This window comes from Capsicum annuum, chromosome 4, assembly GCF_002878395.1.
Source record: "Capsicum annuum cultivar UCD-10X-F1 chromosome 4, UCD10Xv1.1, whole genome shotgun sequence".
In the NCBI taxonomy this organism is placed as follows: Eukaryota; Viridiplantae; Streptophyta; class Magnoliopsida; order Solanales; family Solanaceae; genus Capsicum; species Capsicum annuum.
Window position 1 is genome coordinate 203,686,680 of NC_061114.1, and position 16,809 is coordinate 203,703,488.

A 16,809-nucleotide genomic window follows, 5' to 3' on the forward strand; every position below is an offset into this window, starting at 1 on the left:
GGGCTCGGTCACACCTCTTTCCTACTTATTTACGTATTACTTTTGAATAAATGGTTGGACCAAAAATTAGTCATGTTCACTTCTTTGCTCTAAAATTCTCCATATTTGCAAGCAAAGAGAGGCATTCTGTAAACACCTAATTTTTTGACCAAAACCTAATGTTTTACGTCATTTTTAGTGTTTAATATATATGTATTTTATTTTTAGGTCTTTGTAATGTATAATTTTCTTCTTGTTAGTTTATTAATTTTTCTTATTCTCTCGATACAACAACTATGATAAGCATGTTATATTTTTTAATGAACTTTCATGTTTTAGTAACCACTAATGGCAATGAAAATTTATTCATGGTAATAAGTCTAGTTGTTAAAATAAAGTATGGTTTAGTTACACTAACATGAAAAATGGGTTTTCAAAATTCCCTAAGTCTCTACTAGGTGAAGTCCCATCGTTTGAAAATAAGAGATGTAAGTATTGTTGCCTTTAGTGCATTTTCTAAATATTGACATCTCTACTGCATTTTTCCATCCACATAAGATATACATTGTTCTACTGATACATCCGAAAGAATATTTTATAAATTTCTTTCAAGAAGTTTTAAGTTTGTCCTTTGTTATTGGGATTTTAATGTTCCAACTGTTATGAAATTTATTTTGAGTGAGTGTTGAGTCATCTCAGTTTGATTTTTGTTTAATGCTTAAATGTGTACTACTATAAGATTGACTTAATCCGTTCCAACAAGAAAATGGGGAGAAAACAACTACTCGAGAGGAGAGATTAGGTATTAAACTTCAGAAAGTTTAAATTCTATTTTAAGGAAAATATAACCACGGTAAAACTGGAGAATAGTGCTATCATTAAGTCACTATTTCAAGTTTCTAGTTTGTTAGAATGTGAAAATTTCGATGTTATAATTTCTTTACGTGTCATTTAATCATCCCTGCTTAATTCAATATTTCTTTATTGGAAAATTATGTATAACACTTGAAAGAAAATGGTAGTGTATCATTTGGGGGGTGTCGCAGTGATTCAGATTAACTCATCATCTCTAAGATTATCACAAATCTAGTCAACCGTTTCAAGATGTGATTTATTAAGTGAATGAAAGGGAAAGTAAGGGATTGCGAATTTATTCAAGACCCATCTCAAAAAAAAAAAAATTAATTGAAAGGAGAGGAAAAACTCATTGTATGGGAGTGAACTTGTAAAATAAAGGTTCTCAACCTCAAGAATTTAAAAGTTTATTATACAAGTGAAAATTAACGATGAAGTTGGAAAGCCCTGCTACCGACCATTCGTTATAATAAAATCTAACTTATCATTTAAAACCAATCTAATCGAGTTGGGTAGATTCTGAACATATTAGATGCTTATTTAGACTTTGAAAAATGGAGAGATCCATAAATGCCTCAAAGGCGGGAGAGATATACCAAAACTCGTGGTAAGGCCGAAAAGTACTACTATCGGTAAGCCACACATCAATACAGTTTTAAGCAATTTAAAGTAAATTCAAAGTAGGATGTAAGTAAATTTTAGGCCAACAAATATTATATATCCAAAAGATTAATTTAAGCCAGACGTAAGTCATTAAAGCGACCGTGCTAGAACCACGGGACTTGAGGGGTGCCTAACACCTTCCCCTCGGTCAACAGAATTCCTTATCCGGATTCCTAGTTCGCAGACCAAAAAAATAAAAAAATAAAGAGTCATTTCCTTTTGAATAGGGATTCAATAAGGTGACTTGGAACACCCAAACTCAATTCCAAGTAGCGACTCTGTAAATAAAATAATCCCTTTTCAAAAAGTCACTTTAATTGGAAAAACCCATTTTCTCTAAAACCAACTCCCTAGCGGGGTCGGGTGCGGTGGAAAACGGGGGTGTGACACCAAGCTATCACTATATTATATTTTTGGAAAAAGTGTCAAATAAATCCCTCAACTTTTGTTAATTGATTAATTTTTTCCTTTATTAAATTATGGAATTATTTATACCCTCATTATAAGCAAACTTGTCAAATATACCCTTCAATTTAATAATTTCTCTTATCTTATCAAAATTGCCCCTTTAAAATTAAAATTATCCATTACAAATAGGTATGTCTCTATCTTCATCTTCTTCTAGCAAAAAACAAAGTGAAATGGGTTCAATTCTCGATTTTCTCACCATCAGCTCCACCGCACAACCACTAGACTGGGATTGAAGTCCCCTTCTCACGATGGAACAACTCTAACGCCAACATGTTTATCCTTCATGAACAAACTCAGAAGAAAATGCAGGACATAATTCGCTTCCATAAATGCTTTGATTCTGTCCTTAATGTTGCCAGTAGTTGAATCCTGCACCTCCGTCAATTTGAGAAGAACTAGAAGAGAAATGTTTTATTCTTGTGTGTGCGTGTGTGTATTTTTTGGCTGAGAATAATGTTAGCATTAGAATGCAGGTTTGCAATTTGTTATTCAAATTTAATATGATAAAGTTTTCTTTGCTAAATTTGAATTTGAGTTCTAAATTGACAAATTAGAATGAATTCTGTATCAGTTTTGAAAGTTTTCTCATCATCTTTGATGCTGATAATGATTACTTTCTCTTTATTAGTTATCGAAAAGCTTGGAAGAATCAAAAGGGGAAAATGTTGTGTTATTATTTTTCTTTTTTCTGCTGAAAGAATGTTAGGATTTGAAGTGCAACTTTTCAATTTGTTAACCTATTATAAGTTAAATGGAGGCTTGTGGCGGAGCTGCAGTGATGGGTTATTCTCTTCAGCAATCTATTTCGATAAACGGCTCAGCTTTCCCTTTAAGGGGTGAAATGAAATTAAATGGGAATCCATTATAATGGATAATTTCACTTTTAAAGAGACAATTTTGATAAGATAAGAAAAATTATTAAATTGAAGGATATATTTGACAAATTTGCTCACAATAAGAATATAAATAACCTCATAATTTAATAAAGAATAAAATTAGCCAATTAATAAAAATAAAGGAATATATTTAACCCTTTTCCCTATATTTTTTTTCAAAACTGCCACTGTTTTCCATTCTTTTTTCAAACTACAGTTATTCTGAGTAAGTACAGTGCTTTATTTGTCGTGTTACGTGTTTTTCTAATAGAATTCACTGTATCTAGTGGTGGAATGCATCATATTCACTCGTTTAATAAATGTATCTGCATATATATAATGTCTATGCCTAATTTTTATTTTATATCTAATAAGTGCATCTACTACAAACCACCAATCTATAGCATACAATGAATTTATTAAAAAAATACCGAATATTTCAGATAGGCAAAGTCCACAGCAAGTTTTGAAGTCGCTATCTAACTACTGTTCGCTGGATAATTTTTTAAAAACAAGTTTATCTGGTTTGAGAATGATGTAGATATCAGCCATTGAGATTAAAAATTTACATTTGAAATGCATGTAAAAGTTTGTCTTAAATCTCAATATGGGTGTCTGAATTTATTTTGTCAAAAAATTTAGTTTGTTTTTCGAATCCAACAATTCAATACCCTAATGAACTTTAAAACATGAGTTCTATACACTGACGCCAAATGGACGGATTGATCGAATTTGAACGGATTGAAACTAAATTGAGATAAAATGAATTGAATTACATTCCACCTATACAAATATAGGCAAAAAAATAAATTAGAAAAAAAGTAAAAATTGAAATAAGCTTTAACAATAAATTTTCACCGCATGGTAGAGTCGTAGAGACTCATTAGCTAAGAATGAACCTTAACAGGTTAGGCTTTACCTAGTGAGTGTGTAATTGCATTAAAATATGATAAAGTAAAATGGATTTGAGGTAATTTGAGTTAAATGATATAGACTTTGATTAAAAAAGAACTAACATGCTATTTTAGTTGCTTATGCCGTTTCCTGGTGAGATTTAGTTGGTTTTTCGGCTATAATTATTTTTTAAGAGAATATCTATAAGTTGAGTGATTTTTTAAAGGAAAAGAAAGATAATTTTAATGACTTTTATAGGATAAAGCTATAAATTTAATGACTATTTAAGGGATTAACTCTCCATATTTACGATCAAATTATGCAATTGTTGGATGGAAATTTTCTAGTGAAAAGCTCCAAATTAATGTTGAATCGAATCTAATGCATGATTTTAATATCTTGAGCCGTTTTACTACTACAATGAATCCCGATTAATCAAAGTCATTTTAAATAGGAATGTGCATCATTTGATTTTGATTTGGTTTAATGATTCTTGATTTTAAATATGCTAAATCAATTAAATATTTGTTATCTATTTTTTATTTATCGACTTTGAACCCTTAACGATTCGTTTTTTATTTAACCGGTGGAAAAATGTTCCTAAAATGAATGTATGTACTGTTTTCTTCTGAATAATTATATACAATTGTAGATGCGAATGTTAGCGTGGCATAACACAAAACTCAATTAGTGACCGACTGTAATAAAGTAATTTAAATTAAACAGACATAATTAATATGTACCTTTTGAAACTAAAAAATTACGAGTCTCATAATGGACTCTTGACTAAAGAAGTAAAATAATGTCATGGCCTTACACCAACAAAATATTTACCCAAGGATTTCTTTATCAGCCGTTATTCATGAAAATACCTCAGAAGTATGTGCAAGTTGTATGGGCCGGACACAAAGAACCCAAAGAACAGACTTGTTTTGGTTTTTGGTTCATTGTCATAATCTGGTCCATTGAGCCTCCAATAGAAAATACAAGATATTTCAAAAATATGTAAACCTTAGGATAATAATAAAGAAAAAATCTAACACTCATGAATAGCCTTTATAAGTTCTTTTTTGTTTCCTTACCAATCCTTTTTCCATTTCAACCTAAATACTATTTCTCACCAAAGGTTAGAACATATACTCTAGGTGTACTACAGCAAAATTGAACATCAACCATAATATTAATTTTGTGTCGATATTATGTATATGTCCATCATTAATTTGTTGATTTTTTTCTGTGTGAATTCATTGAGCTGCCTAATGATTTTGGTTTGTGTTTTTTTTCTTATTGAGGATATGTAGTGGAATGATGGGAAGAGCAAAAATAGAGATAAAGAGAATTGAGAACAAGGCAACCAGAGGGGTGACCTACTCAAAGCGTAGAAAAGGATTAATTAAGAAAGCTTATGAGCTAAGTGTTCTGTGTGACACTGATATTTCTCTGCTCATGTTCTCTCCTACTGGTCGACTCACCTCCTTTTCGCCCAAGCAAAGGTGCTACGTACCTTCTTTAATAATCTCATATTTTTTTTTGTTATTATTTCTACCTAAATTTCTCAGAGAATCATTCGAACTGATAGCTATTTTAGTATTTCAGAATTCACTTTCCATCTAGAACTTCTTTTAACTAAAATAATAACTTTTAATTGAATGATCTGCTTTAAATTTTCGTAAAATATGCTAGATTAACAAAATAATAAATTGACTAAGGGGGGAAAAAAGGAAAATAAAAGGAATTTCCCATATTGGACTACTATGACGTCGTCTCTCAACGTATATATGCCGGTGCCTACAATTGAATGAATTATTAGCAAAGTGTTAATTTTTAACCAATTAAAATTAGCATTTCTGTGTTCATTTATTATCACTCATTAAGAGTTTTGAGTGGATTTAATAATAAGATCTTCATGATTTAGGCACTCAAATACTAATATTTTCGCTGTTTTATTTTTCTTTATTAATTCAGTATTTACGTACTGATGGCTTGTAAGAGTATATTTGTAAAATAGGGGATAGATGTTTTTCTTAGCTTTATAGAAAATTTGCAATTAAAAACAAATTCTTTTAAATTAAAAAGGATACAAATTAAATATCTTTAATTTCTCTATATTTTATTTGGTAACCGTACCACTCACTTATATCTGTGTTATTGATTAATTAAACAGAATCGAAGATGTGTTTTCTCGTTTTTTATCTCTCTCTCTACGTGACAGAGGAAGGTACACAACTAAATTTTTTACTATATAATGTGTACTTGGCCATCATCTGTCTGTTCATCATCATTCACAAATTTGCTAATTTTTCTTCTTTTTTTCCTTATCCTATTAATTACTATTCTTTGTGTTGTTAAATATACTACTAATATTTCTGCCTAGCATGACTTTATGGAAATTTAAAATCTATATCTAGATATGATTACATGCATGGCAATCAAGCCCTTGCCTTGCTTCCAACGTATATCAACATAAAACATATTTAACGGTGCATGTCTACAAACAAATAGTTCGCAAGTTATGGCCCATATTATATGGTTATAAATGTGATTAACATAGAAAATTTCAGCTGTCCTATTATAAAAAAGTTGCTCCCCTTTCAATTTTCGTTTTGTACGTCTTCTACAGGATTAAATCCGTCGCTATAGTTGACTAAGTATGTGGCCATTTAAATTTAATAGTTTTGACTCAAAATCTACAATTAATTTTATCCCTAATAAATCAAATGAGATGTTCCTCATGCAATCTTTATCACCTATGGATTATGTATTTCAGTTAATCGCTTTTTGCACATACATAAAAATGTCTACCTCCTATTTTATGTCACTTGATGACTTGAGTTGGAGCAAAGATACATAAAAAATGTGTAGTGAGGGCACTTGTAAATAAGTAGCCTATCTCGATCAAGCAATGCCTAAAAGTCTCATATTTTTCTTGATCGGACCAACCTAAGTTGAATTTTAAACTTAAACTAATAAAGTTTAAATTCTAAATTTGTTGGCTGACGACCGGCCTGACCTTGGATATGATCTGGAACTGTTCCTTTTCTATTGTTCAACTATATATATTATACATTTATCGAGATGATTTTATTGTTCATTTCACTTTGTGAACGTGTTCATTATAATCTTCATGTATTAACTAACATTTACTTTCTTTCTCCCATTTTTCTTTTTTGGATCATCTCGACCTTGCAGTGCTCTCCTGGATAGAGAGGTAAGTTGAAAACGTTTTGACATATTGATGAACAAGTCTTTCGATATCAAAGTTTAGCTATATCATTTCAATCTCCAATTTGATGTTGATGTTACGTTTAGTAATGAAATAAACAGCCCCATAACAAATAATATTACCATATCTATGGCTAAAAAATTTAATAGTAAATAATACAAACCTACTTCAACATTGATCAAGATCTTAAAAAAATAAAAGAGAAATTTAAGGATAAAGTTTATCTCAATATTCATGCAGTTAATATTTCAATAAAATTAGTTTTATACTATATGTCACAGGTGGTATTTATTGCAACAAGGATAAATTGACATATATAGATAATATATTTGGAAAAAATATAAATAACTTTCAGATAACCCTTTTTCCCCTTCTTTTATATTACAAAATGCTCATTTTAATGATTTGTAAGCAAGTGAATAGCTACATTAATAAACTATTATGTTACACCAAGCTAACTAGGATCTTTACTCCATGCTAGGGTTTTACTCATCCAATAGTAATGTATGTTCGGACTAATCTCCTAAGTGAAAGAAGATAGAATATAAGTAAAGAGATCAAAAGAAATATTCTCGAAACATGTTACCAGAAAAATATACAACGAAATATCAGAATAAAAGACAAATAAGCAACAAACAGGAATATGCATTAAAGAATATTAGAGAAACTACAAGATTAGTAAATAGCATTACTATAAATGACATTTCGTGTGGAGTAGTAATTAAAGAGATTTGAGTCCAAATTTGATATAACTTACAAGTTATATATATATCTGAAACAGGCTACTCATGGTCAATATGCCTGCTTCAACCGTGATTTTACTATATTACCTCTAATTAATTTTTATACATCATTTACGTATTAAAAAATTAAAAATATTAAATAAAAAAATTAAAATAGACATTTATGACATGACTGCTTCAGCTGCTTCAACAGTGATTTTACTATATTACTCATAATTGATTTTATAAGTCATTTAAGTATTAAAAAAATTAATAATATTTGATAAGAAAAAAATAGACATAAAATAATAAATTATTTTTTGATGTTTTCATAAGTCATTTAAGTATTAAAAAATTAATAATATTTAATAAAATAGATAAAATAGACATAAAATGATAAATTATTTTTTGATGTTTAACTTGACGTCTTATATGTGACCACTTAAAAAAATTTCACAAGGATTAACTATAATAATTTTACTATGTCACTTCTAATTAGTAGAATAGAAGAAAAAATATTATAAATCACAATAATTAAAAACTTAGATTATTTAAAAAAATATAATTGACTATCAATGCCACAGAAATTTGAACGACCTAAAATATTGTTATACAAATTTCATCAATCTAAATATAATAATATATGCCTAACTTAGAATTTATCAACCAAACAAATGGAGGTTTTAATTTAATGATAGAATTATACATAACATAAATTTTTAAGGATCAACATTGGGCCGTGCGTAACACGACGTAAGCCGACTAGTGTGTATATATATATACATATATATAAAGAAAACGAACCACTAAAACGCTATATAGGTAAAACATTATCATTTCAATTGCCTCGAAGACAATTCATGTTTTGAAAATGATCAATAATCGCATCATTAGATAAATAATGTACTTCCAAATATTTTATCCTCTATATAACAAACTGAATAATTATTCAAAACAAAAAAGACCGATTTTGTTTCGTAAATCATTTTTAATAAATTACATAGATAAATATAAAAGATAATACAAAAAAACACTAGAATCAAAGATTAAACTTAATTTTTAACTAATATACTAATACAAATTATGATAGATAAATAAATTGCGAAAAAAAAAAAGAGAAGAGAGAGCCTAAAAGAGTTTCTTGCATGTATTAGTCACAAGAAAAAAAAGAGGAGAGATACTGAAAGAGTTTCTTGCATGTATTAGTCACAAGATTTGAACTCCAATAAAGAGTTAAAAATCTACAAAGACTTTCATGCCTTTTTAAAAACTTATTTTGCATTTTGTTTGTGAAAGAAATTGAGAGCTCCTTTTGCTTTAAAAGGTGAATTTTATTTTATTTTATTTTTCTAGTTGTTAATTTAATTTCATGTCTTTATTTTCTTTATATATTTTTATTTTTGGAAAATCTACATATATAGCAAAAAGAGAAAAATAAGTATTGCAGGATTTATGTTTTCTATATTTTTATTTTTCTCTTTTAATTATTAATTTGATTTTATAAAATAATTAAAACATTAGAATTAGGAGAGAGAGAGAGAAACGTGCACTTGAGGAAAAGTTTGCCCGAACCCATAACCAAAATGCGCCAATGCTTTTCCACCCACTTCCTTACCACTGTGCCATTGGTATTCATATATATTTAATAAGTTTTTCAATTTAAATAAAAAATCTACATAAAAACAAATGAGTTTGACCAAACTCTCATAATATTCTGTAGCTCGGCCCCTGCTTAATCCTTGATCCCAGTATCTTTTATTTTATTTAAATTTAATTACATAATCAATGTTCTTATTGAATTTCCATTCCTTTCCTTTCTTGATGGGTAAGCTAATATATCGTAACGTTGTCATGACGCAGCAGCTGTTGAGGAGCCAGAATCTTCTGGGGTTAGATTTGTCTTCCTTCATCACCGTTTCATCCCAAACTCTTACACTACTATACACACATAAATACACACACATTCCTCACACTTTAACTCGGACTTGTACGTGAAGGATGATGCGTGGAACCAATCCAGCTGTTGCTGCCTCTACCACTAGCCAAATTCGTCAGGTATGTAGTTTTACACAATCAAATTGAGCTACCACAATTATTAATTACGTAGTTAACTTATTTGTTATATGAGGGTCTTTTTTATTAATTCATCTTTAATTTTCTCAGGAACTCAAACAGGAAATTAATGCTTTACTACAACAAATTCATGTAGCTGAGGAAAAATTAAGGTTCATTTATTTATCTTTTGTTGGTGCTGCAGTTAGTAAATTTCATGCCAATTTTAATTAGTCTTCGTAACTTTTTGAAATGGTGCATTGTCTTCTTTCATGAAAATGTGTTAAAATATGATTGTGATTCTATTTTTCGTGAAAGAATGTGGCAATTGAAAGGCAACCTGTTGATAAAAGTTAAAAAGAGTACGGGCTAAAATAGAATTAAAATTTTGAGTGTGTGAGTTTTAGAATTTATTCTTGAGTGTATGAGTTCTAGATTCTAAAAGAAATAGCTCATTGGATTTTGCATAGTTTATTTGTAATTTATATTAGACAATTTTTTAACACAAATACAACATTTAGGCCAAACTGGCAATAAATTCACGGGATCTACTAATATTTCCCAACGTCTTTTTTTCACGTTTAATTATTATTTCCTTTTCCTAACTAATACATGTCCAAAGAATCTCTGAGATCCATCAAAGTACAAAAATCTGGATCTTTCAAAAGATGAATTTACTAGGTGCTAGTACAAAATTCGTTTTGGAGGAAAATATATAGGGGAATATATATTTACTGTTATTTTTGTTTGTTTATTTTTTGTGGTTTCCATTTTCTGGACATGATTAGAAATACACTAATTAATGCAGTATGTATGAGCCTGATCCCGGGAAAATGACATCAATGGAGGAGCTGGAAGCATGTGAGAAACAACTTGAGAGCCTCTTAATTTCTGTCATGAAGAGAAGGGTAAACACTTTCCCCGTTCTTTTTTACTCGATCTACTTTAACTTCACACTTTCATAAAAATAATATTTATTAGGGTCTATAAGTTTAATTACCAATACTTAATAAATCTAATTACTTAATGAGGAACGTAATAGCGAAAGAAAAAAAAAGTAAATCTCTCTTGATTTCTTAAAATGAAAGAGGTACTCCACCTGTTTTTTGTTTATCTATGTTTGACTTGATAGTTGATACACCACTTTAAAACAAACAATTTTACTAAATCACTTTTATTAGAGTTCATTTAAATGTGGGGGATGAATGATATAAAATAGCAAGGATAAAACACGCTTGAAGTGATAAATTATTTCTTAATTTTTTAAACTGAAAAAATAAAATTGAATAGTTATTTTTATTATACTGGACAAGTAAAAATGGACAAAGAAAATAGAACACAAAATTTATTATTGTTATAAAGAAGGAAAAAAAAATCGAATGAGTAATAATTACTCACTCCATTCCAATTTATGAAATATTTTACTAGGCACGATATTATAACTGATATATTTGTATTATCTTATGAAAGATGGACCTAAGTTCCAAAATGGAAGCAAGCGCCGAGAAAGTAATGAAGCAGATTTGTTAGCTTATGATGATGCTTTTAATCAGCCACAAAGTTTCGATTCATCGGTTAATTATGGTACTACTTCTGAAAGGTATATTTTAGTCCAATTCTTAAATTTAATATAACAAAATGGTTTCCTAATTTGAAGTTTTAAAATATTATTTTTAAAGCTCGATTAATTAAATCAAGGATTTAATCGACTAGTTCGACTTTAAATGAAAATCTAAGCATGTATTTTGATTTGTGAATTTATGTATTGCCCGTTTGAATTTGAACTTGTTTTGAGCTTTTGACAATATTGATTTGTGTTTACTTTGACTATTGTGTTTTTTAGGTTTCCTTTTTTCAAATTATGACAAAAAGTCTCTTTCCTTTTCTCTTGCAGGAATAACATGTTTTCCACAATAATGGTTCCATCGAATATTAAAGGAAGCAGCTCCAGTCTTAATGTTGAAAAAATCCAAGCTCCAAATGATAATTAGCATCTTGTCATGGCCCTATATATCACACTTTAAGTGATCCTATCTCCTAAAACTTTGTTGCAGTGAGATTTAAATTTCCAACAACTCTAGATGTGAGTTTATGTGAGTTTTGAATAAATATGTGGGAGTTTTGAATAAATATGTGCTCTATAAGTGCAATGTATCAGTACTTGGTAGTGATCGACTAATAAATTTGTTACATATGGATGTTATTGGTCTTGTATATAGATCTAAACAACACAGTTAGCTCAAATTAATACAGTTCTGAAATTGTTAGACTTCAGTAAAGGTAGGTACTCCCTTCGTCCCAAATTACCCGTTTTAAATTTCTTAATGTGATTTCTCATTTTAATTATCTTTTTTCATTAATCAAGAAGAGATAATTTTTTTTCATGTTTTTACTTTTTGCATTAATTATTTTTTCTTTAAATTAAAATGTAAACATCACTTAATAGGGGTACTATGATAAATTAGTCATATTATTAATTATTTTTTTTAATTAATATGTCATCTCAATTTGAAACGAGTAATTTGGAAAACTATTTTATTTTACTGATTTTTCGGAAGTTAGTAACGGAGTTATGGATTTAGCAGTTAATGCCTCATTAGTGGAACTATATATAGTGGTGTGCACCATCATTGTAAACAAGTAATTCGCATTGATTCTCTATGAAATATGATCAAAATACTCTCTCCTTCTCCTTCATTCTTTCTTGTTCCTCCTTTTCAGAGTAAATTCCATGCATGGCATTCAACTTTACTTTTATTACATAAATGTCATTTTTTTTAACATAATTAAAGTTATTTTAGTTTTGCTCCAGTCATCATAAAAATTATTTTGATCGAATTTTATGAAATTTAGCAGTAACCAGATGAATTTTAAGCAACCATCACTGATTGAAAACTTCAAGAAGGAGGGAAAAATCGAGAAGAAGAAATGTCTTATTATTAAGTTTTGTTTTCACTGTTACATCGATTTTATATAGAGAGAGAGTGGTTAACCGACTCAAGCTACACTAGGAGTAGCTACAACAAATCTTGCCAGCTCATCAAGTAATACATTCTTTGTGAAGATATTTCAATACTCCCCCTCAAACAGGACTATGGAAAATATTATGTACACCTAGTTAAGATATCAAGAGCTGATGTTGAGCAACACACAAGCCTTTAGTGAAAAAATCTGCCAACTAATAACTTATGTTCACAAACTCAGGCTGAATCCATCCATCTTTTAGCTTCTATCTTACAAAGTGGCAGTCTAATTCAATATATTTGGTTTTTTCATGGAAGATGAGATTGGAAACTATTTGAATAGCTAACTTGTTATCACAATAGAGAGGAACCGGGGTAGTTTTTGATCCCTAAGACATTAAGTAATCCAGTGATCCATACTGTTTCAGCAACAACAACAACCATACTCCTATATTCATCTTCTGCAGAGCTCCTACTTACAGTGTGTTGTTTCTTTGACTTCCAAGAAATCAAACATTCACACAATTTCATTGCATACCCTGTAACAGACCTCCTAGTATGTGGATAAGCATCCCAGTCAAAGTCACAATATACAGTTAACCGTGGCTTAGACCCTGCTGGAAAAAAGAGGCCAAGTCCTCTCACATATCTTAGAACTCTTAAGGAAACTTCTTGATGAGATTGTTTAGGTTTTTGTATAAATTGGCTAAGTGCTTGGACAACAAAGCAAAGATCAAGCCAAGTAATGGTAAGATAAATCAGTTTTCCTACAAGTTTCTGATAGCTTGTAACATCTTTCAATAACTGATCATTAGTGCACCCCATCTGCTCATCATATTCCACTATTGTCGATCTTTTATTTGACTAAAAAAGTGTAGGTACAGGTTTAGCACCACTCAATCCCACTTCTGACAGAAGTTTCAGTGAGTATTTCCTCTAATTAAGTATCACTCCCTTAGCTGATCTCATCACTTCTATGCCAAGGAAGTATTTTAAGTCACCAAGATCTTTGATCTTAAAATTCTTGTGTAGTGTAGACTTAGTGTCAGCGATCAATTGTGCATCATTTCCTGTAATCATCAAGTCATCTACATAGTAAAAAATAATTATCTGCGCATCTCTTTTCTTCTTGGTGAACAGGCAGTGATCATGTGTACTTTACGCATAATCAACATATGTTAATGCTTCAGTTAACTTGATATTCCATTGCCTAGAAGCTTATTTCGAGCCATATAGTGATTTTAGTCGTCTGCAAAACTTCCTCTGTTTTCCTTGTTGATGAAAACCTTGGGGAATATCCATGTAAACTTCTTCAACTAAATCTACTTGTAGGAATGCATTACTAACACCCATATGTAATAAAGGCCAATTCTGTGATGTTATAACACCAATGATAGTTCTCACTGTAACCATTTTTTGCCAAAAGTGAGAAGGTGTTATGATAGTCAAGCTCCTCCTTTTGTCTATAGCCCTTTGCCCCAAGCCTTGCCTTGTACCTCTCTACATCTCCGTTTGCAGTGTACTTTATTTTATACACCCATTTGGATCCTATAGTTCTTTTTTCTGCCGAAAAATCTACTACCTCCCATGTGTGATTGTTCTCCAGTGCTGCAATTTCTTGCTGCATGGCTTCTATCTAATGTTTATCCTGTGAAGCCTCTTAAAAACTCTGTGGTTCCATAGTGGAGGAGAGAGCTGCTAAATATGAGGCATATGTAGGAGAAAGAGTTGTATATGATAAATAATTGTAAATAGGATAAAGAAGTTGTTTTGTAGACTTCTTGCTCTTGTCAGTTGTAACATAATCTTGCATCCAAAGTGGTGGTTTAAGAACTCTACTAGGTCTTCTATTGGACTCATATGTAGCTAAGAAAGGTGCAAAATTTGCATGTTCTTCAATTTGTGTTGTAATCTTAGTTTTATCATGAACATGAGTAGTTGGTGATCCCATTGGGACAACACTAGAAACATCAGTACCAAAAAAATCAGTAGGCAGCAATGTTTCAGTAGTAATCTAGGGTTTATTTATGGAGTGATCAATTGTCATTTGCAGAGGGGGACCCGGTACTATTAGAAAACACTCAAATATAATAGAAAATAGCATCACCGCCTTCAGTTGTTCCTTTGAAAGGGAATATAGTTTCTTGAAAAACCATATCTCTTCTAACCAGAGAAGTACCAGAATCCATGTCAAGCAGTTTGTATCCCATGTGTGTTTCCATGTACCCTAGAAATATAGTTTCCCTAGCTCTTGGATCAAATTTTCCTTCCTTGGGTAAAATACTCTCTAAGCAAAAGCTTTCAAATACTTTAAGGTGATCTAGTGCTGCAAGTTTACCATACAACAGTTCATAGGGTGACTTTCCATGAATGATTTAGATGGAAATTTGCTGATCAAATATACTGCTATTTTACACAATCTCCCTAAAATCTATGTGGTACTCCACTTTAAAACTTAATTGCTCTTGCTACTTCTAATATATGTCTATGTTTCCTTTCCACAACACAATTTTGTTGTGGTGTGTAAGGAGAACTACTTTGATCAATAACCCTAAGGGATGAAATCAATTTAGTCCATTGAGAATTCAAGAACTCTTTTCCATTATTTGATCTCAAAATCTTCACACAAGCATCAAATTGAGTCTTTATTCTAGACAAGAATTCTTTCAACACCACAAACACTTTACATTTAGATTGAATTAAACATGTATGGGTTTATCTACTAAAATCATCCACAATAGTCACAAAATAGAGTTTCTTATCATAAGTAGGTACTTTGAAAGGTTCCCACACATCTACATGCACCAATTGAAAAATACCAGTAGTTTTGGAAGTACTTTTAGGAAATTTGAGTCTACTCTGCTTGGAAAGTGGACAAACCATGCAACATTCCTGTGAATTATCAAAAATCCTTCCTTATAGGGAAGAAATGTGTTATATCACAGATATTGGGGGGATGCCCTAGACTCAAGTGCCATAAAGCATAATCATTTCTATTTTTATTAAAACTATTGTAATTATTGAGCTCTCTTATTGTAGCTAGTATAAACCTTCTATTTCTTTACCAATCCTCAATATCTTACCACTGTAAATCTACTAAAATAGGTAAAACTCCAGGTAGAAAGTGACTGAACAACTGAGTCCCTTTGTCGGTTTTGAAATTGACAATAAGATAAACTTGAAATTAGGCACATAGAGAACATTTTTATTTGTTTTGTTTTTTAGTATGGTTGTATTTCTTGTATGTATGATGATTGTTCTATCACCAGTAGGTACTTGAACTCTATTTTTCTCTTCATTTTCAACCTCTTTTAGATAAATTAAGAATTGGTTAAGAGGTGTTATGTTTTGTGTAGCTCCTGAATCAAGTATCCATTTACAAGACATAAAAGTGGATAACAATGAATTTATACCTGTTATTTTAGAATGACAATTCTCACTATTGTTACTTTCACCTGCTATTAGAGATGAAGAGCTTCCTGTGTTGAGGATATAGTCACTGATGTGCATCAATCCTGAAGTAGATGTGTCCTCTCTTGGATTGTATCCTCCTCTAGGATCCCTTGCACCTGAACTAGATTCTTCAGAAAAGGTTTGATTAGCAACATAGAATTTAGCATCATGTCCCTGCATTTTTGTCTTACTTTTAAAATCAGGAGGATATCCTATAATTTTGTAGAATTGCTCTTTCACGTGTCCTTTACAACCACAGTTATCATAATATCCAAACCTCTTTGGAACAACTCTAGGACCTTTTCCTCTTCTCACTATCAAGCTAACATATTTTTTGTGAGAATCAATTACTCCTAAATTTCTCTAACTTTCCTCTTGAATAACAATTGCATAAGCTTGATTTAGTGTCAATACATGAGTTCTAAGTAAGATATCACTCCTAACATGACTAAAGAACTCATTCAAACCCATGAGAAACTACAATAGTCGTTGATGACACAAGTGCTTTGTATATTCCTTTGATACTTCACAGTCATAAACAAGTCCAGGTGCGATAAGATCTAACTCATTGCAAACATCTCTTAACTTTGAATAGTATATAGTAACAGAATCCATGCCTTGTATGTGAGTTGCAATTTCCTTACTGAGCTGATAGATTT

At 30.5% G+C, this 16,809-nt stretch overlaps 1 protein-coding gene across 1 annotated transcript; it reads left to right on the plus strand.

Annotated features, from left to right (window-relative positions):
* Positions 1–4,806: 4,806 nt before the first annotated feature.
* LOC107869548 (agamous-like MADS-box protein AGL66) lies at positions 4,807–12,019 on the plus strand. Its single transcript, XM_047410921.1, has 10 exons — positions 4,807–4,863; positions 5,039–5,230; positions 5,902–5,955; positions 6,927–6,945; positions 9,543–9,571; positions 9,680–9,737; positions 9,846–9,907; positions 10,543–10,642; positions 11,205–11,334; positions 11,629–12,019. Exons 2-9 carry the CDS (start codon positions 5,043–5,045, stop codon positions 11,262–11,264), a joined length of 570 nt encoding a protein of 189 aa, XP_047266877.1. The 5' UTR covers positions 4,807–4,863; positions 5,039–5,042; the 3' UTR covers positions 11,265–11,334; positions 11,629–12,019.
* The last annotated feature ends 4,790 nt before the right edge of the window (positions 12,020–16,809 follow it).

What these genes read in the sequence shown, in the direction of transcription:
- LOC107869548 (XM_047410921.1), top strand. Translation starts at nt 5,043, where the DNA reads ATGATGGGAAGAGCAAAAATAGAGATAAAGAGAATTGAGAACAAGGCA. An exon ending in AGGAGCCAGAATCTTCTGGG is followed by an intron (nt 9,572 to 9,679) that starts GTTAGATTTGTC and finishes TTGTACGTGAAG; the next exon opens with GATGATGCGTGGAACCAATC. An exon ending in TTTCTGTCATGAAGAGAAGG is followed by an intron (nt 10,643 to 11,204) that starts GTAAACACTTTC and finishes ATCTTATGAAAG; the next exon opens with ATGGACCTAAGTTCCAAAAT.